A 22,687-nucleotide genomic window follows, 5' to 3' on the forward strand; every position below is an offset into this window, starting at 1 on the left:
AAGGTTGTTCCTCCTTTGTAGAAAGGTCCAAGCTTTGCTCAGTGGTGGTTGGGACTACCAAGACATGCTTTAAATCCCCACTCAGCCATGAAGCTCACTGGGTGACCTTAGGCCAGTGCTTAGCCTAGCCTACCTCACAGGGTTGTTGTGAGAATATGGAGAGGGGGACAGCCAAGAGCATCACCCTGAGCTCCTTGGAGGAAAGGTTGGGATATCAATACAATACAATAAATAAAATTAAGTGGAGGGGGGGGGCTTTCCAGGACATCTGTTCCCTTACTTGATGCAAGAGCATCTTAACAGGTGCCTTTTTCAGCCTCTGGGGGAAGACTTCATGTGTTATGCTAGTCTCAGTTTTGAATGTGCAGAAATTTGCAAATTTATGGTGTTGGTGGCAGCAGCAGATGTGAAAGGAAGAAGCTGCCTGAGGCAGAGAGCAAGTGTTTGTGCTTGACAGTGTGCCAGAAAGGAAGTAACAGTTCTGCCACTGGCAGTTTTACATCCAGCAAGTTAAAAATAAGTTAAAATTTATTTCCTCTGTAGCGATGTTTAGGAACCTGTTGCCTTAACAGGAAACACTCAAGCCTATCACGGAGTCTTGCATTCAATGTTTGTGCCTGCATGCTCATGTCTGTGTGTATGCCTGTACAAACAGGCAGCTCTAACTTCCCCTGGGGCAAGTAAGTAATCTCTGAGTGGTAAATGCACAAGGGGGCTGACTGTGGCAGGGGGCTGGAGGACCTCCTTGGCCATCGGCTGTCCTGTGAGAACCTATTCCTTGTCTTACTGGGATACATATGAAGTAGCTCAAAAGCTTGCTTGCTATTGTGTGATTCTTAGGAATGAGGTTACATATGCACGCAGGTGCTCTCACACTTCCGCCTGGACTTGAGGTCAGCCAGGGAGATCTGCCAGTGATCCAGCTCCATCAGCTGTGTGGGTTGAGTGGCTCATAGTCCCACAATGCTTTGCTACTACCTAGGCCAGGCGCATGCCAGCGCCTCCCCTCCCACATCCAGCTTGCGTGGAAGTAGCGCAGCGCCGCCTGCTGGCAATCAGTGGAAGTCGTGCAGAGAACAGCCACATGCGGTGAAAGGGCTGTTGGAGGCCAGGAGAGGCCTGAGGCGCTGAAAACAGCAGAGCGAGTGTACCTCTTTCTTGGGTCCTATGGGGCTCGTTGAAACGAATACTGCAAACACAATTACAATGTTTTATATATATATATATATTTATACAATAACTGAAAGGAACATAACACCATGTATGCCAACAGAATATATCATATATCTTAACATAATAATTCCCAAAGTCCAATGCATTCAGCAAGACATAACTGAAGAAGTTGCTTGCAGAAAGTCCAGTAGAGAAAATTCGGAATTTTCCAATTGCAAACTTCAAAGCCCTAATTCAAGGTGACAAGGGCCTAGTCCTTACTCCCTGGCATTAACAGCTCCTTTTCTCTTCAGCTTCCTCACGGTTTGTACTCAACTCCTCAATACAATCCTTCCATAAGGTTTCTCCACCCACTGGACCAAACCAATATAACCCATAGGGGTTACACGAGCACTTGCCGCAGCTCCTCAGACAGGCGTGCAGCAGGCACTGCCTTAGGCTTTGTACGGAGGCAGTTGGCAGCTCCAACATGTGCTCTGGGATCTATTGCTCTGCTGTAGAACAGGGGCGCCGTGAGCGTCCTGTAAGTGGTTCATGGCATGTCTGGATTTGCGGATGAAGACAAGATGGCACGTCCATTGCCTTGAATCAGGCAGCGCCTCCTTCCTTGCTTGTCAACTGCTGCTTGTCTGCATTGAGCAGGGGGTTGGACTTGATGGCCTTATAGGCCCCTTCCAACTCTACTATTCTTCTTCTGGAGAACTTTGCTCCAGTTTGGGGATGCCACAAGCGCGTATGCTGCAGCGGCTGCCGCCCCTTTAACCTGGCCTCTCCCTTGGGGAGGGGGGCGTTTGATCAGCCTTTGCTCTTCTCCCCTCGAACGACTACAATGCAGGCACCCCCAGGTAGCAGAGGGTGCAAGAGTTGGCAGTGCCAGCCCTCTCCTGAGACAACGCTGAAGTCGGTTCCCAGTTCCTTATTTGTTTGAAAATTCAAAACATTAAAAAAGAAGAAAAGTTGACCGCTACACCAACATCAAGCCAAAGTTAACGTCTCTGAACCCCAAAATATATGTTGGGGTACCCCATATGATATAGTGCTGTGATCGGGGGACTCTCCCTGTCAAGAATAACAATACATTTATTCCATCAAAATCATCAGGCTTCTGAAATGGTCATAAATGCATAATAATGTCATAAAATCATAAAAAAATAAGTAACTGAGGGTGCCAACCCCAAAATCTGCTCAGGGCCAGGACAAATCATACACCCCAGGAAACATACAGGCAGCCAATGCAAGCAGGCCAGAATCGGTTTTATATGTTTGAACCGTCTGGTCCCTGTTACCAATCTGGCCGCTGCATTTTGCACAAGCTGCAGTTTCTGAACCGTCTTCAAAGGCTGCCCCACGTAGAGTGCATTGCAGTAATCTAACTTGGAGGTTACCAGAGCATGGACGCCTGAAGCCAGGTTATCCCTGTCCAGATAGGGATGTAGCTGGGCCACCAACCGAAGTTGGTAGAAGGCACTCCATGCCACCGAGGCTACCTGAGCCTCAAGTGACAGAGATGGTTCTAGGAGAACCCCTAAGCTATGAACCTGCTCCTTCAGGGGGAGTGCAACCCCATCCAGGACAGGTTGGACATCCACCATCCGGTTAGAAGAACCACCCACTAGCAGCATCTCAGTCTTGTCTGGATTGAGCCTCAGTTTATTAGCTCTCATCCAGTCCATTGTTGCAGCCAGGCACCGGTTCAGCACATCGACAGCCTCATCTGAAGAAGGTGAAAAGGAGAAACAGAGCTGCGTGCCATCAGCATACTGATGGCAACGCACTCCAAAGCTCTGGATGACTGCACCCAACGGTTTCATGTATGTATGTATAACTTTATTGCTTAGCCATAGGCCATCGCACAACAGATAACACATGTAGCATTTCAGTACAGAAGTTACAGTTAAAATTAAATTAAAATTAATTCATTGGATACATACCAACTAAAACCTGAAAGTCACAACAGACTGTTGTGCTTCCCAGCTAAAGGCCCACTGTTAAATGATTAAAACCCTGATAACACTTGCAGACTGTTACCATAGGGCATCCCCCTGACAGTTTATCGCATGATCGGAGATGTATTTCGCACGTAGCTTTCGGGCTGCGAGTGCAAAAAGGGCAACCCTATATGTTACGAAAATGTCTAAATCAGACATAAGATAAGAGATGGTTTGGAGAATCTGGTCTGGGCACAAACGGGCCAACAAACAATTCACGTATTTAGCTCAGGGACAGGAGTATAAAGGGCAGAACAGTAGATAATGAGGCAGATCTTCAACCTCTGAGACACCACATATGCAAAGACGCTGGGACCAAGGGGTCTGTGTGTAACGACCATCCAGCACAGCGTTCGGCATAGTTTGGAAGCGAAGCGCTGTAAATGCTTGCCTAAGTTTTAGATTTAAAGGCTGGGTCAGGTATGCAGCTCTATGATGGTCACATTTATAGAGCTTATACCATTTGGAGAATTTAGAAATATTAATGACCTGCCTGTCTAAAATGGCACTGTGCTGGTAAATTTCATCTCTAAACTTTAATCTGGTGTTTATGGTAAACGGTACCTGTCTCTGGATGTGATATAGATGATAAAGACTATCGACTCTTGAGGCCCAGTATTTAACTTTTGGCTCTTGCTCAAGGCACAATTTGAGTAGTGACTTGGCTGGGGCTACTTTGGAGATGTTCCAATAATTAATCAAAGCATAGTGAACACGAGCTCTAACTGAGGGCAGACCGGTCTCTGCTCGAAGCAGGGTGGCTGGGGTACCATGAGGTAAAAACAGTAACCTTTTCAGGAAACTATTTTGAAGAGACTCGAGCCTTTTTAGCTGGTTTTCTTCCCACCCCCAGACTGCCGCACCATATAAGATCTGCGGAAGAACCATAGTCTGAAAAAATTTTAAGGCAGGGGCAATTAAATTGCCACCTACTGTGCGATAAAATTTAAGTATGGCTCCAATTGTTTTTAATGCAGAAGCTATAGTCATATCCACATGCTTTTTCCAGGAAAGATTTTTGGAGAAGTATACTCCCAGGTATTTAAATTCACGGCATTGTTCAATTTGATGTCTTTCAATTCTCCATGTGAAATTATTGTGCCTTTTGCCAAACACCATCACCTTTGTTTTCTCGTAATTGATCGTCAACTTTTCTTTAGCACAGTAATTGCTAAGTTTCAACAGTAGCCTCCTTAGACCATTGCGAGTGATAGATAATAGTATCATATCATCCGCGTATAGTAAAATGGATATTTTCCTAGTTCCAATTGAAGGTAGAGAAAACTCCGGCCCAGATAGATAAGGGACTATGTCATTTATATAGAGGTTAAAGAGTATTGGGGCCAAAAGGCACCCCTGCTTTACCCCTTTATTTATAACAATGGAATCAGTTAGGGAACCAGATATCCCCACTCTTACTCACCGAGGTATTTGTGTGCAGTTCTCTAATCAGGAACAAGAACATAAGAAGAGCCTGCTGGATCAGGCCAGTGGCCCATCTAGTCCAGCATCCTGTTCTCACAGTGGCCAACCAGGTGCCTGGGGGAAGCCCGCAAGCAGGACCCGAGTGCAAGAACACTCTCCCCTCCTGAGGCTTCCAGCAACTGGTTTTCAGAAGCATGCTGCCTCTGACTAGGGTGGCAGAGCACAGCCATCATGGCTAGTAGCCATTGATAGCCCTGTGCTCCATGAATTTGTCTAATCTTCTTTTAAAGCCGTCCAAGCTGGTGGCCATTACTGCATCTTGTGGGAGCAAATTCCATAGTTTAACTATGCGCTGAGTAAAGAAGTACTTCCTTTTGTCTGTCCTGAATCTTCCAACATTCCGCTTCTTTGAATGTCCACGAGTTCTAGTATTATGAGAGAGGGAGAAGAACTTTTCTCTATCCACTTTCTCAATGCCATGCATAATTTTATACACTTCTATCATGTCTCCTCTGACCTGCCTTTTCTCTAAACTAAAAAGCCCCAAATGCTGCAACCTTTCCTCGTAAGGGAGTCGCTCCATCCCCTTGATCATTCTGGTTGCCCTCTTCTGAACCTTTTCCAACTCTATAATATCCTTTCTGAGATGAGGCGACCAGAACTGTACACAGTATTCCAAATGCGGTCGCACCATAGATTTATACAACGGCATTATGATATCGGCTGTTTTATTTTCAATACCTTTCCTAATTATTGCTAGCATGGAATTTGCCTTTTTCACAGCTGCCGCACACTGGGTCGACATTTTCATCGTGCTGTCCACCACAACCCCGAGGTCTCTCTCCTGGTATTTGCCAACTTAGTCCACATTAAGTTCCTGTCGATGGAGTCAAACACTGCTGCCAGGTCGACAAAGGCAGCATATAAACGCTTGGTGGGACCTGCCATACACTGTTTGGCTAAAAAAAGGAGGGTCAGGCAGTGATCAATAGTGCCTATTCCTTTCCTAAATCCAGCCTGTTTGGGGTGAATAACCTGGTTAGAGCCTCAGTTTATTAGCTCTCATCCAGTCCATTGTCGCAGCCAGGCACCGGTTCAGCACATTGACAGCCTCACCTGAAGAAGGTGAAAAGGAGAAACAGAGCTGCGTGCCATCAGCATACTGATGGCAACCCACTCCAAAGCTCCGGATGACCGCACCCAACGGTTTCATGTAGATGTTGAACAGCATGGGGGACAGAACTGACCCCTGCGGAACCCCATACTGGAGAGTCCAGGGTGCCAAACAATGTTCCCCAAGCACCACCTTCTGGAGCCAACCAGCCAAGTAGGAGCAGAACCACTGCCATGCAGTCCCTCCCACTCCCAACTCAGCCAGTCTCCCCAGAAGGATACCATGGTGGATGGTATCGAAAGCCGCCAAGAGTTCAAGGAGAATCAACAGAGTCACGCTCCCCTTGTCTCTCTCCCGACAGAGGTCATCATACATGGCAACCGAGGCTGTTTCCGTGCCAAAACCAGGCCTGAAACCCAGCTGAAATGGATCCAGATAATTGGTCTCATCCAAGAGTGCCTGGAGCTGGCCTGCCACCACTCGTTCAAGGACCTTGCCCAGGAATTACAAAATTGCTCTCTACATTTTATAAATACGTCCAAAAGTGCTTGTTTAAAAATGATAAAAAGTTGCAAGCGATGCATTTATGTTTTAAAAGCAGTAAAATAGGTTTGGGTTTGACATGAAAGGAATGATTGCAGGTATTTCCACATCCCCGGCTGGCCTGCGGGGTGGACTGCGAGGATGCCTTTCTAGGCGCGCTTCCTTTTCAAGGTGGCTCAGGAGTTCAGCTGGGGCACAAAGGGCCCCCGCTTGGAGACCCCCGCCTCCTGCTGCTGCGCCGTGCAGGAGAGGAGGCCGGTGCGTGGAGCAGCACCCAAGACGGCGCTCCGCTCCCTGCGCCGCCCCCTCGGCGGGTCATTTCCTCCGCCTGCTCAGCTCCGCCTTCCCTTCGCTTCAGGCCGGCCACGCTGCCGCCGCCTTACCTCGCGGTCCCATTGCACCCCCGCCCCCTTTGCTTGCCTCCCGCCTCTCTCCGCTTCTTCCTCCTCCTCCGTCGGTCGGTGCGCCCTCGTGCCCGGCGGAGCGATGGGCAGCCTGGTGCTGGAGGACGGGACGGTGCTGCGAGGGCGCCCCTTCGGAGCCACCAAGGCCGCCGCCGGGGAAGTGGGTGAGTGCCGGGCAGGCCCAGCACCGGCAGGGAGGGGGCGAGGGAAATAAGGGCAGGACCCCCCCGCACCCGCCGCCAGGCCTGGGACTGCCCCGCCCCTCCTCGTTTCCAGGGGGCGCCACGTGGGCGCTGAAGCCCCCTTCGGTCGCCCAGGAATCGGCGCTCCCCCTACACATGTAGGGCTCTTCCCGACTCCTGTCCTCGGGCGCCTCCTGGGGTAGTGGCCGGCCGGGCTGGTTGGGCCCGGTGCGCGAAGTCCTGAAGCATGCCGAGGGAGGGTAACGGCTGCTACTGCGGCCGGCGGAGAGCGCCTCTGAGCACGTCTAGAGCGCCTTCCCCACCCACGTCTCCCCCTTCCCCGGGCTTTGAGTCTGCCTCTTCTTCAGCAGAGCTCTCAGGCCGGCGAGGGCTCCTCTTTCCAGGGCCACCCGGACGGGAGGTGCCTGTGAGGCAGGGGGAGGCTCCCTAGGGGCTGGGCCCAGCCCACCCCCTTGCCCTGTGCTGCCCACCCCCTTGCCCTGTGCTGCAGTTAGGCTTGCTGGGCCGCAATGGGGTTCCAAGGTGAATCTAGGCTTGCTCCTGGCTTGCCAGAATCCTGGTTTTGGGAGCCGAATTGAGCCCTTTTGCAGCTGAGTTGCAGCAAGAGCACTGACACACACACACGCACGCACACACACGGCGCCCCAATTCAGAGGTGCCTTGGGGTGGGCACAGCCAGAGGCTTCTTCCCCAGGATGCTCCTGAAGGATTGGGGAGTTCAGCCACATTGCAGGTCTCAGAGGGACTCCTCTCACCCCATGGACTAGATTTTTGTGACTTTCCTTCATGTTGCACTAATAATCCTATATGAATTAGGGGTGCGGACAGGCCCGCCAAGAGGCCTGGACCACTTTCAGCTTTTGGGGTCCCATAATAAAAATTTAAAATGCTGATGCATGGAAACAAAATATAACACCAAAACAAAAAACAGTGAGATGCGTTTGCAGTTTTAAGTTGAGTGTGTGTCACACGGTCTGATGCGCATAAAACCCAAAACTTATTAAATGTCAAAAAATGAACAAGTGTCTACATCTGAGGCCCCTTTGAGCTTGAGGCCCAGGGCCAATAGGTTCAGGGGCTGCTCCGACACCTCTGTGCCTGGATGCTTGCAGTATCCGATTACTGGCCAATGTCTGGTGCGGTTCTAATTAGCTGCCACCGGAGATGCAGCACCAGGATCAGCATGACCTTAAAATGCAGACCGAGATGAAACTGGGTAGCGGGGGCAAGGGCAGGGAGGGTTGGATCCACTCCCACCACATCTTGCACGCTTGCTCTGAAATCTGTGACCTGTTGGGTCAGGCGCACCACCCCACACAGCCTTGGGAGAGGGTGTGCTGATGCCCCTGGCGACTCTTTTCCCTCGGCCTTTGCACCTGGGATGGGGGAAAACCCCTCAACTGCCAAACTAGGCTATCCCCGCCCCCCTGGCCATGACCGTGTGGTGCTGATCTGGTCTCTGCCTTTTCTCTGGGCCTGCAGTCTTCCAGACGGGCATGGTGGGTTATCTCGAGGCATTGACGGACCCCTCCTACAAATCCCAGATCTTGGTGCTGACTTATCCTCTCATTGGGAATTACGGCGTCCCACCGGATGAGCAGGATCAGTACGGGCTCAGCCGAGTAAGTATGCAGATGGCAAGGAGCTTCCGCTTTCTGGTTTCTAATTTATATTTGCAAGCTACCTCTCAGCAAAGTCCTTGAGGCACCAATAAATGAATAAATAGAGAAGAAGAATTGAAGTATAAACAGCACAGTCAGGTTTCACAATACAATCCGGAGGCAGCAGAGAGGCTAAGAATGTGATGCCCCCGTGACTGACTCACCAAAGCACGTACAGAGAACCAAACATAATCCCGTAGGACCAAAATAAAAATCAAACGGTGTCAAAAATAGAGACTGAATAGTGTCAATCTTTAACTCTAAAAATATTAAAGTTTGTTATTAGGATGATGTTAAAAGGCCTGTTTGGTAGGCTCCTCTATAGGGGACATTCCACCCCCTTGTAGCATCCCCTCATGCTTCGGATGGAGGAGGGACTCCAATATTGGTCTCTGTTTATTATCTTAAGGCATGGGGGCCACGTTTGGGAAGAGGTGTTCCTTTAGATGCGGAGCTGGATCTTGCTGGGGGGCCAAATTCTTATCTACCCCAAACCCTGAGGGTCACGTTTGACAGGTGGGCAGAGTCATCCACCCATCAACCACCTGACATCGCAATGACATTGGGGGATCTTTTTCTGCAGAGGTCTTTGCGGAGGGCTTTGTGGGCCCCCACAGAACCCCCCTTTGGCTAGGCCAGATTTGTCTGCCCTACGCCTGGATTCATGCCACACCTCTGACATCACATATGATGCCAGGTGTAGGGCAGGTGGGCGTAGCTTGGCTGAAATGGCTTTATTTATTTATTTATTAGATTTATATCCTGCCCTTTCTCCCAGTAGGAGCCCAGGGCAGCACAGAGTTAGCAGGCCAGAGTTCCCCACCCGAAAGGCAAGTCAGGCTTCGTAGGCCAAAACTAGCACTTTGAATTGGAAGCCAGTGGATGAAACAGAGGACCAGCCCCATTCTTAAGTATGGGTGCTGTGTGGGGCAGAGTCAGCCTTTCAGATTGCTCAGTCTGGGTATCAGATCTCCAGGTGCCTGGGGGATTGAGTGTCCAGGCCAGGTGGCTAGAAGGTGCTGGCTCTGGACTGCTGAGTAGATCTGTGAGCTCAGTCAGCCTGGTGTTCACACACTGGGCCTGCTGTGTTATCCTGGTGCTCTGGAGAGTTAAAATATTCACGGAGCGAAGAGCCTGTGTGCCAGACCAGAGCAAAGGCTCACCTAGTCCAGCATCCTCTCCTCACAGTGGCCTGTGACGTGCCTCTGGGAAGCTCGCAAACAGGACCTGAGTGCAACAGCTGGTGTTCAGAGGGGCATGGCCTCTGCACTGCAGGCAGTTACATAGCCATTGTGGCTAGCAGCTACCTGGGCTCCGCGGGGCAAGTGGGTGTAGCCACCTGAGCTTTGAGGCTCCCGTGCCTGGCTGCCCTTGGCAATGCCTGAAGCTGCAGAGCATTTCTGAGAGGGGGGAGGCAGGTGTGCCCCTCTCCTGGGAGTCAGTCCCAGGTGCCTTGTGCTTGAGCCGTTGGCCCAGGGGGTAGGTCATACACACGTCCGGGTGGAGGAGGTCCTTGTGGAGATGGTGTTATGGGGCCGTGGGGCAGCTCACGCATGCGTTGCCTGGGGGTGGGGTCTTTCCCTTCCACTCCCCTGGCAGAAGAAGCAGTGGTGGTCGGATGCCCTTGACATTCTCCCTCTTCTGCTGTAGTGGTTTGAGTCCAGCTGCATTCATGTGGCCGCGCTGATCGTAGGCGAGTGCTCCCGAAATCCCAGCCACTGGAGCGCTATGTGCTCGCTTGACAGCTGGCTGCAGGAAAAAGGGGTTCCTGTCCTGGAAGGTAAGCAGAGGGCCAGCACGAGGCTTTGTTCCTGGCTGGGTTCTACCCTGCGTGCGTGGGTGGGTGACTGGTGGAGGGAGTGTTGGGCTATGCCACAAGACGGCAGATGGCAAGTCTTGGGCACTGGCTTGGTCATGCTCTGCCTTTGCCATGGCTCTGCACAACCCGTCTCCTCTCAGCCTCAGTTTCCCACTTGTAGGATGACAGCCATTGTGACCTCCGTTATAGAGTCCTGTAGGGGAGGGGAAAATAGGCCAGTGGGAGAACAATTGAGGCCCCTCCCTCCAGCATCCTTGTGAAGAGTTCCTGCTCTGTCCCCACATTCAGAATTCTGGGACGGAGTACCGAGCGAGCAAGTGGCCACTCTTTCCTTTTTGAAAACTGAATGCAACAGCGCAATAAAAGATCTTGTGCTTCAAAGTATTTGGTCTGTCCTCAGTCCTCCCAACTCTTTCTCATAACAGTGCAGGCTCCTTTCAGGCCTCTCCCTTTTTGTTACCGCTACTGATGCTTAAAAAAGCCCCTCTTGGCATGATACTCAATGCCCACTTGTTGGCACTGGGCTGCTCAAATTGGCTTTAGGGTTGGACAGTGGTCAGGAGAGTCCTCAGCTGACAGTGCACCCGGTGCTCATGGGCAAATTGTGAACACTTTGCCTTGATTTGCCAGTCTGTAAAATAGGAGCATTTGTAACTTACCTTGCAGTTATTGAGAGTGCACACGGAATAAGGATGGGCTAGCTCTTTGCACATGGGTAAGGTAAATGAAAGCTACATGCTCCAGGCAGCTGCTGATGGGGAGGCAGGGAGTGGGAGGTTGACACAGGATGCACAGAACAGTCCTCTGGGGAACTGGCTGTCTATGTGTGGGGAAAACTTGACCACACAGATAAACCCTGTCAGAAGTCCTAGGAAGCAGAAGGGTGATAAGGTCGTCTTTGCCTTATTTTAAAGCTTTTTTTAAAAAAAGATGGTTTTAAACATGCTTTGTTTTTATATATTTTATTGTCTGTTTTTATGATGTTCTATGATGTTTTTAGTTTTTTTGTTTGCTGCCCTGGGCTCCTACTAGTAGGAAGGGCAGGATATAAATTTAACCACCAACACCAATAAGCATAACAATAATATATTTGTTGCTTAGGAGAACATTAAGAGGGCCGGCTGATAAGGGCATGGGGGAGGGGAAGGGAGGCTCCTTTGTGGGGTGTTCCTCTGTGGCTGTGGGTGGGTGTCTTCCCCCTGCGAGTGCAAAGGAACACGAGGATGATCTCATTCTGGTGCCCTCTGGTTCTTTCTGTTTGCAGGAGTGGACACGCGGGCCTTGACCAAGAGGATCCGAGAAAAGGGGACTCTGCTGGGTAAACTGGTGCCAGATGGCGTCCATAACGCACACCTGCCCTTTGAGGATCCCAACAAGAGGCACTTGGTGAAGGAGGTTTCGCTGCAAGTAGGTGGGGCAAGGAGGGAGGATGGGGGCAGGGTGGCTTGGGCCTTGTGACCTGGATGTGGCATGTTGGGGGGGGGGATGTAGCACTGAACGCCTGTCCTGCAAAGCAGCTTTTTGGGGCCCAGACTGTCATCCATGGACCACCAGTGGCTTGTGAGCATCATTCAGACGGTCTGCCACATGTCTGTAAAAATACAATTTAAATTAATCAGTATCGAGCACAGAGCATTACAGTTGCTACAGAAAAATCATTAAGTAGGTCCGCCAAGACCCTCTGCAGTGTTCAAGTGGTCCCTGGGGGGAAAAAGTTTGGGGGGTGCTGATCTGGTCCAGATGCCTGCCTGAAGTTTGCAATTGAGAGGGGGACCTTCTGCCTCGTGGTAGATCTCTCTTCCAGCGTGGTCATTAGCACCCTCTCAACTCCGGCATTCTCTGGGAAGGGCAAAGGACCCCCCGCCCCAGTCTGCCTTTGGGCGGGTCTCCTGGGAAGCCTGTCCATCCTGCCAAAAGCAGCTCCTTCTTGCTTCCCCGAAGCTCCAGCTCTGTGGCAGGGCTTGGCTTGTCTGGGCCGGCAGAGGGTTTGTCTCTGGGTCAGCGGGTGGCACCTTGGCGTGGGAGGTGGGATTGGGAGTGTCGCTGGTTCAGGGAGAATTGGCATGAGCAGGAGGGCGGAGCCAAACACTGGCGCCAGTTAGCCCAGGGGATGGCCGGTTTGCTGGGGCCAGCCTGGCGTCTGAGTGGTTCTCTCTGGACCGTGAACTGCAATATTTGTCCCTCCCCTCCCCATGACTGAATAGGAGCCGCGCCTGTTCAACCCTGGTGGGTCCGTCAGGATCATGGCGGTTGACTGCGGTCTGAAATACAATCAGATCCGGTGCTTGTGTGAGCGTGGGGCAGCCGTGACGGTGGTGCCTTGGGATCACCCGCTCGACAGTGCAGGTGAGGGGGGCTGTGCTGGTGCTTTGGAGGCTCACAAGGGCCCCCCTTGCCACTAGACTCGGGGAAGGTCTTGGCTTGGGGATGCTGAAGGTCTTTCCTTGTTGGGCGGAGGGCCCCATCCTGCCTGATTTGGAGAAAGCCTTTCTGAGGCTCCCTTTCTCCTCCCAGAATTCGATGGGCTGTTTGTCAGCAATGGTCCCGGGGACCCGCAGGCCTGCCAAGTGACGGTTGCCAACTTGCGCCGTGTTCTGGAGCTGCCAACTCCGAAGCCCGTTTTTGGCATCTGCCTGGGCCATCAGCTGCTGGCTTTGGCCATTGGGGCAAAAACCTACAAGATGAAGTAAGTGTGTGTGCGTGGAGTGGACTGTGGAGGGAGGCCTCCCGAGAGAGATGACCAATCCCTCTGGGGGCAAGTTCTCCAGCTCCTCCCAGAGCCCCAACGGCTTTTCCCCCCATCTCAATCCCTGTCCAGGTACGGAAACCGTGGCCACAACCAGCCCTGCCTCCACGAGGGCTCCCAGCGGTGCTTCATCACCTCCCAGAACCACGGCTTTGCAGTGGACGTGGCTGGCTTGCCCGCCGGCTGGTCCCCCCTCTTCACCAACGCCAACGACCGTTCCAACGAGGGTCTTGTTCACGACTCAAAGCCTTTCTTCAGGTGGAGGCAGACCAGATCGGGGAGGGGGGTGGGGCCTGGGGTGCCTTCCTCTCACGACCCCTTTGGCTGACTTGAGGGAGAGATGTGCCGTGGGGCTTGCATGAGTTGGAAGGGGCTCCACTTGCCCCTGTGGCTTCTGACCCACACCTTCCCTGCTCTGCCCCTCCCACCTCCAGTGTCCAGTTCCACCCAGAGCACAACGCTGGACCGGCAGACCTCGAGTGTCTCTTTGACGTCTTCCTAGAGACGGTTCAGGACCTGATGGCTGGAAGGCAAAGCCCTGAGACAGGTGGGAGCCCTGAGGCAGGGCTGGTGCCTGCGGGCTGTGGGAGCAAAGCCTGGCTTTTCCCCATGGCTGGCAAAGACCCTGTGCTCTTTTTCCTGAGAGGCTGTGTAAGCTTCTTAGATGGGGCAGAAGACGTGAGATAACGGAGCTGACTGCCCCCTTCTCTCTCTCTCTTTCTCCCTCTCCCCTCTCCGTGGCAGTGCGGGAGCGTCTGCAGCACTGCCTCCGCTTTGCAGAAGCCCCGCCTACCAGTGATGTGCCCCACCCCCACAAGGTGCTCATCCTGGGGTCAGGGGGCCTCTCTATAGGGCAGGCGGGTGAGTTTGACTACTCTGGCTCCCAGGTGAGTGAACACATTGGGAGAGAGGAGGGAAGGGGCAATGAGCGCACGGCAGGGGAAGGTTTGGGGCTGGGGGGTGGGAGCAGGTGGGGGCCATGGCTGCTGTGGTGGCAGCAGAGGGGTGGCTGACCCCCGGCATCCCCTTCAAGCTCCCATCTGTTGCAAACGTGGCTGCGTGGAGAGGCGTTCCCTGGCTGCTTCTTGGTCATGGGATTTGCTGCCTCCCCCAGAGCATCTCCTGGAGGTGATAATCTCTTAGCGTCAGCCAAGGCTGATTACGAGTGTGACAAAACACTTTCTCACAATAGAGCTACTTCACCTTGTAAGCACATTGCTACAGATCAGGAAAGTATTTCTTGCAACATTTCGCTAGTTCGAGGTCATTCCCTTGACTGGAGTCCTTGCTAGCAGATAAATGGATGATTAACGTCACTTCTTTCCCACCATGCCAGGCCATCAAAGCCCTGAAGGAAGAAAGCATCCAGACGGTGCTGATCAACCCCAACATTGCCACCGTGCAGACCTCCAAAGGCCTGGCTGACAAGGTCTACTTCCTGCCCATCACCCCTGACTATGTTGCGCAGGTGAGCCGAGCCCCAACCCTGGGCAGTCCCGCTTCCTGCATGTCATGCAGTGGGCCAATCCCACCAGATTTCTGCTATCTGGGGCTCCCAGACTGTGGGGCCCTTTTCTAGGGGGACCTGGATGTGGGCCGGAAGGGCAGAGTGCGGTGCTCTGCGTTTGCCTTTACATGAGAGCCTAAGAAGAGCCTGGTTGCTGGGTCAGGCCAAGGGGGCATATCTGGTCCACCCTCCTGTGCTCACAGTAGCCAACCAGCTGCCCCAAAGGGAAGCCCCCAAGCAGGAACTGAGCCCAAGGGCAGTGCTCTCGCTATTCCTGGCAACTGGTGCTCAGGGACATATTGCCTCCAGCAGTGGAGGTAGAACATAATCAGTGTGGCTAGTACCCACTGACAGCTTTATTCTCTGTAAATTGGGCTAATCCTCTTCTAAAGCCATCCAAGTTGGTGGTCGTCACTGCCTCTTGTGGGAGCCAGTTCCATAGTTCAACTATGCTTTGTGTGAAGGAGGACTTTGTTTTGTCTGTCCTGAATCTTCCAATGTTCATCTTTATTGAATATCCACAAGTGTTATGAGAGAGGGAGGAAAAGCTACCACCTAGCAGGGGACCCCAGCAGTGCCTGGGTTGACCCAAAGATTTGCAAGATGTGTTGGATTGGAAGGAGAGCCACGGTCCCCAAAGCTGGTTGATTGTCCTCCATTCTCCAGCAAAACGCCCCGCAACACTTCATCCAGCTGTAGGAATTTGGGAACTTTGAAGGCATTTGCTAAGGGTGAGGGTGAAAGAGGTCAAAGGCCGACGTAAATGTGCCATCTGGCTGACATCTCTTAGTCGAAGATCAGGTAGTCATCAGCTGCCCGTGTGGGGCTGAGAGTCAGGATGCTGTAGCAGGTGTGGGGAGCCTTTGGCCCTCCAGGCACTGTGAGAACAGGATGCTGGACTAGATGGGCCACTGGCCTGATCCAGCAGGCTCTTCTTAAGAACATAAGAACATAAGAACATAAGAAGAGCCTGCTGGATCAGGCCAGTGGCCCATCTAGTCCAGCATCCTGTTCTCACAGTGGCCACCCAGGTGCCTGGGGAAAGCCCGCAAGCAGGACCCGAGTGCAAGAACACTCTCCCCTCCTGAGGCTTCCGGCAACTGGTTTTCAGAAGCATGCTGCCTCTGACTAGGGTGGCAGAGCACAGCCATCATGGCTAGTAGCCATTGATAGCCCTGTCCTCCATGAATTTGTCTAATCTTCTTTTAAAGCCGTCCAAGCTGGTGGCCATTATTGCATCTTGTGGGAGCAAGTTCCATAGTTTAACTATGCACTGAGTAAAGAAGTACTTTCTTTTGTCTGTCCTGAATCTTCCAACATTCAGCTTCTTTGAATGTCCACAAGTTCTAGTATTATGAGAGAGGGAGAAGAACTTTTCTCTATCCACTTTCTCAATGCCATGCATAATTTTATACACTTCTATCATGTCTCCTCTGACCCGCCTTTTCTCTAAACTAAAAAGCCCGAAATGCTGCAACCTTTCCTCGTAAGGGAGTCGCTCCATCCCCTTGATCATTCTGGTTGCCCTCTTCTGAACCTTTTCCAACTCTATAATATCCTTTTTGAGATGAGGCGACCAGAACTGTACACAGTATTCCAAATGCGGCCGCACCATAGATTTATACAATGGCATTATGATATCGGCTGTTTTATTTTCAATACCTTTCCTAATTATTGCTAGCATGGAATGCCTTTTTCACAGCTGCCGCACACTGGGTCAACATTTTCATCGTGCTGTCCACCACAACCCCGAGGTCTCTCTCCTGGTCGGTCACCGCCAGTTCAGACCCCATGAGCGTATATGTGAAATTAAGATTTTTTGCTCCAATATGCATAATTTTACACTTGTTTATATTGAATTGCATTTGCCATTTTTCCGCCCATTCACTCAGTTTGGAGAGGTCTTTTTGAAGCTCTTTGCGATCCCTTTTTGTTTTAACAACCCTGAACAATTTAGTGTCGTCAGCAAACTTGGCCACTTCACTGCTCACTCCTAATTCTAGGTCATTAATGAACAAGTTGAAAAGTACCGGTCCCAATACCGATCCTTGAGGGACTCCACTTTCTACAGCCCTCCATTGGGAGAACTGTCCGTTTATTCCTACTCTCTGCTTTCTGCTTCTTAACCAATTCCTTATCCACAAGAGGACCTCTCCTCTTATTCCATGACTGCTAAGCTTCCTCAGAAGCCTTTGGTGAGGTACCTTGTCAAACGCTTTTTGAAAGTCTAAGTACACTATATCCACTGGATCACCTCTATCTATATGCTTGTTGACACTCTCAAAGAATCTAATAGGTTACTGAGACAGGACTTTCCCTTGCAGAAGCCATGCTGGCTCTGCTTCAGCAAGGCTTGTTCTTCTATGTGCTTAGTTAATCTAGCTTTAATCATACTTTCTACCAGTTTCCCAGGGACAGAAGTTAAGCTAACTGGCCTGTAATTTCCGGGATCCCCTCTGGATCCCTTTTTGAAGATTGGTGTTACATTTGCCACTTTCCAGTCCTCAGGCACGGAGGAGGACCCGAGGGACAAGTTACATATTTTAGTTAGCAGATCAGCAATTTCACCTTTGAGTTCTTTGAGAACTCTCGCGTGGATGCCATCCGGGCCCGGTGATTTGTCAGTTTTTATATTGTCCATTAAGCTTAGAACTTTGTCTCTCGTTACCACTATTTGTCTCAGTTCCTCAGAATCCCTTCCTGCAAATGTTACTTCAGGTTCAGGGATCTGCCCTATATCTTCCACTGTGAAGACAGATGCAAAGAATTCATTTAGCTTCTCTGCAATCTCCTGATCGTTCTTTAGTACACCTTTGACTCCCTTATCATCCAAGGGTCCAATTGTCTCCCTAGATGGTCTCCTGCTTTGAATGTATTTATAGAATTTTTTGTTGTTGGTTTTTATGTTCTTAGCAATGTGCTCCTCAAAATCTTTTTTAGCATGTTCTTATGTTCTTATGTTTAGATGTTGCTCAACTACATCTCCCATCATCCCTGGCCATTGACCATGCTTGCTAGGGCTGATGGGGACTGCAGTTCAGCAACATCTGGAGGGCCAAAGGCTCCCCACGCCTGTGTTGCAGTGGCAGCTTTTCTCAGTCTTTGGCAAACTGCTGTAGCAGCCCCTGAACCAAACCAGGCTCCGTCCAGCTACTCTGCTGCCAGCCCAAATAACTTGAGGGGTTGAACCCTGGAAGGATGGCAAGGGGTGATCTTATCCATCAGAAAATGGAATATTTCAGGCTCATGAGCTGGAAGTAAATCTTTTGCCTGCTCTTGTAAGGAGTTCAGAGCTGGGTGAGGGGCCCATCCTCAGCCCTCCCTCTGCCACAGTGACCCTCTTTCCCTGCCATCAGGTGATAAAGAACGAGCGCCCAGATGGGATCTTGCTCACGTTTGGAGGCCAGACGGCCCTGAACTGCGGCGTGGAACTGACTAAGGCTGGGGTGCTGGAGCGCTACCGTGTGCGTGTCCTGGGCACTCCAGTGGCCTCCATTGAGATGACAGAGGACCGCAAGGTCTTTGTGGAGAAGATGGAGGAGATTGGGGAACACGTCGCTCCCAGCGAGGCCGCCTGCTCCCTTGAACAGGTATGGGGCTGGCTTTGTTTCTCATTTGCCTTTCCCCTCGGGATCCCAAGGCAGTGTGCGCAGGGAACGCTTTTCTGGCCTTCTGGCCCCAGATAGTGCTTGAAACCCCAGATAGTGCTTGTGCATGTAGCTGGGCACCCTCTGATGCTGGCATCTTGTGCCTCCTTGCCTTGCTGCTGTGGAGACAGGATCCCTAAACACGTTCTTCTCCCCCCTTCACAGGCACAAGTGGCAGCTGAACGGCTTGGCTACCCAGTGCTCATGCGCTCGGCCTATGCGCTGGGCGGGCTGGGCTCTGGCTTTGCCAACGGGCGGGAGGAGCTGACAGCGCTGGTGAACCAGGCCTTTGCCCATACATCGCAGGTGCTGGTGGACAAGTCGCTCAAGGGCTGGAAGGAAATTGAGTATGAGGTGGTACGAGATGCCTACGACAACTGTGTCACGGTAAGGGGGTGGGGGCGTGTCTGTGTGTCTGCCTTTGTTGGGGTCAGCGCGGAGATGGGTTCTTGCTGGGTATGGGAAGGAGGCAGAGTTAACTTTTTCAGAAACTGGCAGGAACTCACCACTGAAATCTTTGGCTGAAAACAGCTAGTCTGGGCTGTGGCATATGATTTTGCAGAAACCCTGTTTTCCCCCCCAGTGCCCCATGACAGATCTGCTCTAGAGGAGGGTTGGGTAAGGCCAGCTGTGCCCCCTCCCTGCTCCCTCCTTCCTCTCTGGAAGAGATGCAGAGATGAGGAAAGTTTGGTTTCTGTGACACGGTTTGCATGGCATGGTTCAGCCTCTGTACGGAGGAAGGACCTGCAGCCCAAAGACCTGGTTGGCTTACTTGCATCCATCTGTGAAGTCTGGCTCTGCCTCAGGTGGCCTTTTTGATGCCACCTGTTTGTGGCACCTCCTGTTCCTGAGGGGTGTGTGCGAAGCCTCTTTTCGGGCCATTCTTTTGCCCCACTTCATTCCCACCCGGCCTCCATCCCCCCCCATACTTGGCCCTTCAGCCATGCTGCACTCCACCTCAGGGGCCTTTCCCACCGCTCCGCTGCCTGCAGTTCCCGGGTGTGCCAAGATGTGGCCCAATTAAGAACATAAGGGCATCAGAAGTGCCCCATAGCTGTATCAGGCCAAAGAGGGCCCACCTAGTCCTGCATCCTGTTTTCACCCTGGCCATCTAGATGGGCACATGGAAGCCCATAAGTGAGCAGGACCTGAGTGCAAGAGCGCCCTCCCCTCCTGCGGCTTCCAGACGCTGGTATTTGGAAGCATACCACCTCTGGCTATGCTGACCTCTTGCTTTTCTCACAGAAGCTGCACTGTGTGTTGAGAGTCCATTGCTGCCACTTTCCTCTCAGCCAATAGGGTGGCTGAGAACATCACGGCAGCTCCTCCCCCCCTCGTACTTCTGTGTCTTCACCAGATGCTGCCTGTACTCTGCCAAGAGTCTGTTCCCGCCCCACCCCCTGCATTTGCAAACCATACATAAATTTGTAACTGAAGTTATGAGATGTCAGGGAAATGAGGAGGAACCTCTAGAACATGGGTTCTCAACAAGGGGGGAATTCCCCCAGGGGGGGAATTTTAGGGTTCCAGGGGGGGAATTGGGACCACTATTCAGCAAAGTGTGATGTCCTGTAGATTATGTACAATCTGTAAAATTGTAGTTTGTTTTTAATTTAATCTGCGACATTCAGTAAAGTTTATTGAATGTCACAGATTAAAATCGATTCTTGAACATGCAGCATTATTTTCATTTGCAAAATTAAATTATTATTTAAAGACCAGAAAGTGCTCCAAGAAATTCTGTTATAATATAAACTAAGAAAATTTTCTCCAACAAGAAACACCACCATCACTCGGGAAACGTCAACACGCTATGAGAGACTATTTTGGGAAGGGGGGAATTATATTCTGAACAGTGGTGAAAGGGGGGAATGGAGCAAAAAAGGTTGAAAACCACTGCTCTAGAACATTATCTGATTAGGGTGGGCTGGGGAGGCCTTGAGCCCTCTGCAATTTGGGGCTGGGAAACGTCTGTTGCAGGAGATGCAGATGGGGGTGGGCGGCGGACACAGGAGTGGTTTTGTCACAGCAGTGACCGTCCTCTTCCTGCCTGTCTTACCCTCAGGTGTGCAATATGGAGAACTTGGACCCTCTGGGCATCCACACTGGGGAGTCTATCGTGGTGGCCCCCAGCCAGACACTCAACGACAGGGAGTACAACCTCCTACGCACCACGGCCATCAAGGTGGTTCGGCACCTGGGGATCATTGGCGAGTGCAACATCCAGTATGCGCTGAACCCTGAATCTGAGCAGGTGAGACTCCGCAGGCGTGGGGGGCCCTGCCCGAGTAGCGTGTCCTCCGCTGCTGCTGCCGCCACTTGAGAAAACACCCACAGACTCCCTTGCTTTGCTGCTTGCTGAGGCTGGAGGTCTCAAGAGCTTTTGGTGGCCCCATGGCTGCAACCTCCTCTTCTACCACCCACAGTACTACATCATAGAAGTGAATGCCCGACTCTCGCGGAGTTCAGCGCTGGCAAGCAAGGCCACTGGCTACCCCTTGGCCTACGTTGCCGCCAAGCTGGCTTTGGGCATCCCGCTGCCTGTCCTCAGGTAACATCTCCTGCACAGATCGGAGGGGGTGGGTAGCGTGTGCGCTGGGATCCATTGCTCTGCTGGATCCGGGCGGAGGCTCACTTGCTGCTCGGCAGGTTAGACGGTACTCACTTCAACGTTTGCTTACGAGGACTCCTGCAGAGCCAAACTGTGTACCTTTTAAAAACATTGACCTTCAAATGTGGGAATTGTTAGGTGGAGTCTTGCTGACCTCTGGATGTTAGCAGCTGCTGCTCTTGCTTGGCTTGGCCTCCTTTTCCCTTTGCCCTCCACACCCCCTGGGGGGAAGAGGCACCTGTTGCCCTTGTGGGGAGAGGTAAAAGAAGACAAGTGTGAAAGTGGCCACTAGTGGGGTTTGTGCCCTGTACCTCCTTTTTCCACTCATCCATCTATCTATCTATCCATCCTATCCATCTATCCTACCTATCCATCCATCCATCCATCCATCCATCCATCCATCCATCCATCCATCCATCCATCCATCCATCCAGAGCTTTGAAAAGTTACTTTTTTGAACTACAACTCCCATCAGCCCAATTCAGTGGCCATGCTGGCTGGGGCTGATGGGAGTTGTAGTTCAAAAAAAGTAACTTTTCCAAGCTCTGCATCCATCCATCCATCCATCTCCCACCCTTCCTCCCAGTAGGAGCCCAGGGCAGCAAACAAAAACACTAAAACATCATGAAAACAGACTCTCGTCATCTCATGTGTGTGCTGATCTCCGCTCTGCTCTCCCAAACCAGCACTGGGGTATCTCAGCCTGGGGGGCTCCACATGGGGCCCCCACCAGCCTTGCCCCACTTTCCATAGAGCCCGTAAGAAGCCTCCACTTTGCGCTCTCTCCGCGGAGTCCCTCAATTCTGGCAGAAACTTCGAGGGTTTCCTTGATGCCAGTTCCTGGGAATCGCGAGTGCGGAGAGGAGTCAGGCTGTTGTTCTCAGGTCCTGCTTTGAGGTCTCCCTTTGGGGCGTCTGGACACCCACTGTGAGAACTAATGTGCTGGACTCCTGCATCTCTCTCAGATTCTGCACGAGGGTTGGGAGTCTGCTTTTTACAAAAGCGACCGAGTAAGGAAGTCACGGAGTGCTTGGGGGGAGCGGGGGGGGAGCTGGCTTGAGGAAGCAGAATCCCCGAGCGGCCACAATCTCTCAGTTTTGTGATCCGATGAAAAGGCTCCTTGGTGATGCTGCTCTGCAGGAGACGGCAAAGGCCCTCCCTGGGTTGGGGTGAGATGGAGAGGGAGGCCGTTGCTGCTTCCTACGCTCTCTGGGTCATGGGTTCCGAGAGCCCCTCCTGGGCCCACAGAGTCAGCTAGGGGAGACCTGGGCCTGCTCTGCGGGGGCCCCTCTGGTCCTTGGCCCGGGCTGACCCCCCTCTGCCCCCTCACCACCCCAGGAATTCAGTCACCAACTCCACCACTGCCTGTTTTGAGCCCAGCCTGGATTACTGTGTCGTCAAGATCCCACGCTGGGACCTCAGCAAGTTTCTGCGGGTCAGCACCAAGATCGGGAGCTCCATGAAGAGCGTGGGTGAGTGGGGAGGGGAGGTGGCAGGGGGGTGAGCCATCTCTAAGCTGGTAGAGGCAGGCTGGGGGCAGGATCCTGCTCTTATTTACATTTTGGTTTGATGCCCCTTTGCAGCTGAACGGGCACCTGTCAGGGATCCTTTAAGTTGGACTCCTGCATTGAGCAGAGAGTTGGAGTCAATGGCCTTATAGGCCCCTCCCAACTGTATGATTCTGTGCCCCACATGGTCCAGAGGGTCGACCCAGGGTGTGTGTCTTCCTTCAACCCATAGAATAGAACCAAGTCCTGAATTAATGAATCCAAGCTAGTTATGTCTTTTTCATTTCAATAGGCATTGAATATCTCCCCCCCCAACCCCCCCCCACTTCGGACTAGCT

General features: G+C 52.0%; 1 protein-coding gene across 1 annotated transcript in view; it reads left to right on the forward strand.

The window, feature by feature from the left end:
- The first annotated feature begins 6,543 nt into the window (after window positions 1-6,543).
- Window positions 6,544-22,687, forward strand: part of CAD (carbamoyl-phosphate synthetase 2, aspartate transcarbamylase, and dihydroorotase) — a 40,524-nt gene continuing 24,380 nt past the window's right edge. The window contains exons 1-15 of the mRNA XM_061625963.1: window positions 6,544-6,811; window positions 8,333-8,472; window positions 10,162-10,291; window positions 11,595-11,737; window positions 12,535-12,676; window positions 12,845-13,016; window positions 13,149-13,334; window positions 13,511-13,623; window positions 13,821-13,963; window positions 14,413-14,544; window positions 17,940-18,173; window positions 18,396-18,617; window positions 20,296-20,484; window positions 20,657-20,781; window positions 22,180-22,313. Of these exons, the coding sequence (XP_061481947.1) occupies window positions 6,730-6,811; window positions 8,333-8,472; window positions 10,162-10,291; window positions 11,595-11,737; window positions 12,535-12,676; window positions 12,845-13,016; window positions 13,149-13,334; window positions 13,511-13,623; window positions 13,821-13,963; window positions 14,413-14,544; window positions 17,940-18,173; window positions 18,396-18,617; window positions 20,296-20,484; window positions 20,657-20,781; window positions 22,180-22,313 (2,287 nt within the window). The 5' untranslated portion in view covers window positions 6,544-6,729. The remainder of the gene's footprint in view (window positions 6,812-8,332; window positions 8,473-10,161; window positions 10,292-11,594; window positions 11,738-12,534; window positions 12,677-12,844; window positions 13,017-13,148; window positions 13,335-13,510; window positions 13,624-13,820; window positions 13,964-14,412; window positions 14,545-17,939; window positions 18,174-18,395; window positions 18,618-20,295; window positions 20,485-20,656; window positions 20,782-22,179; window positions 22,314-22,687) is intronic.

The sequence above is a fragment of the Rhineura floridana genome, chromosome 4 (assembly GCF_030035675.1).
Source record: "Rhineura floridana isolate rRhiFlo1 chromosome 4, rRhiFlo1.hap2, whole genome shotgun sequence".
Taxonomy (NCBI): domain Eukaryota; kingdom Metazoa; phylum Chordata; class Lepidosauria; order Squamata; family Rhineuridae; genus Rhineura; species Rhineura floridana.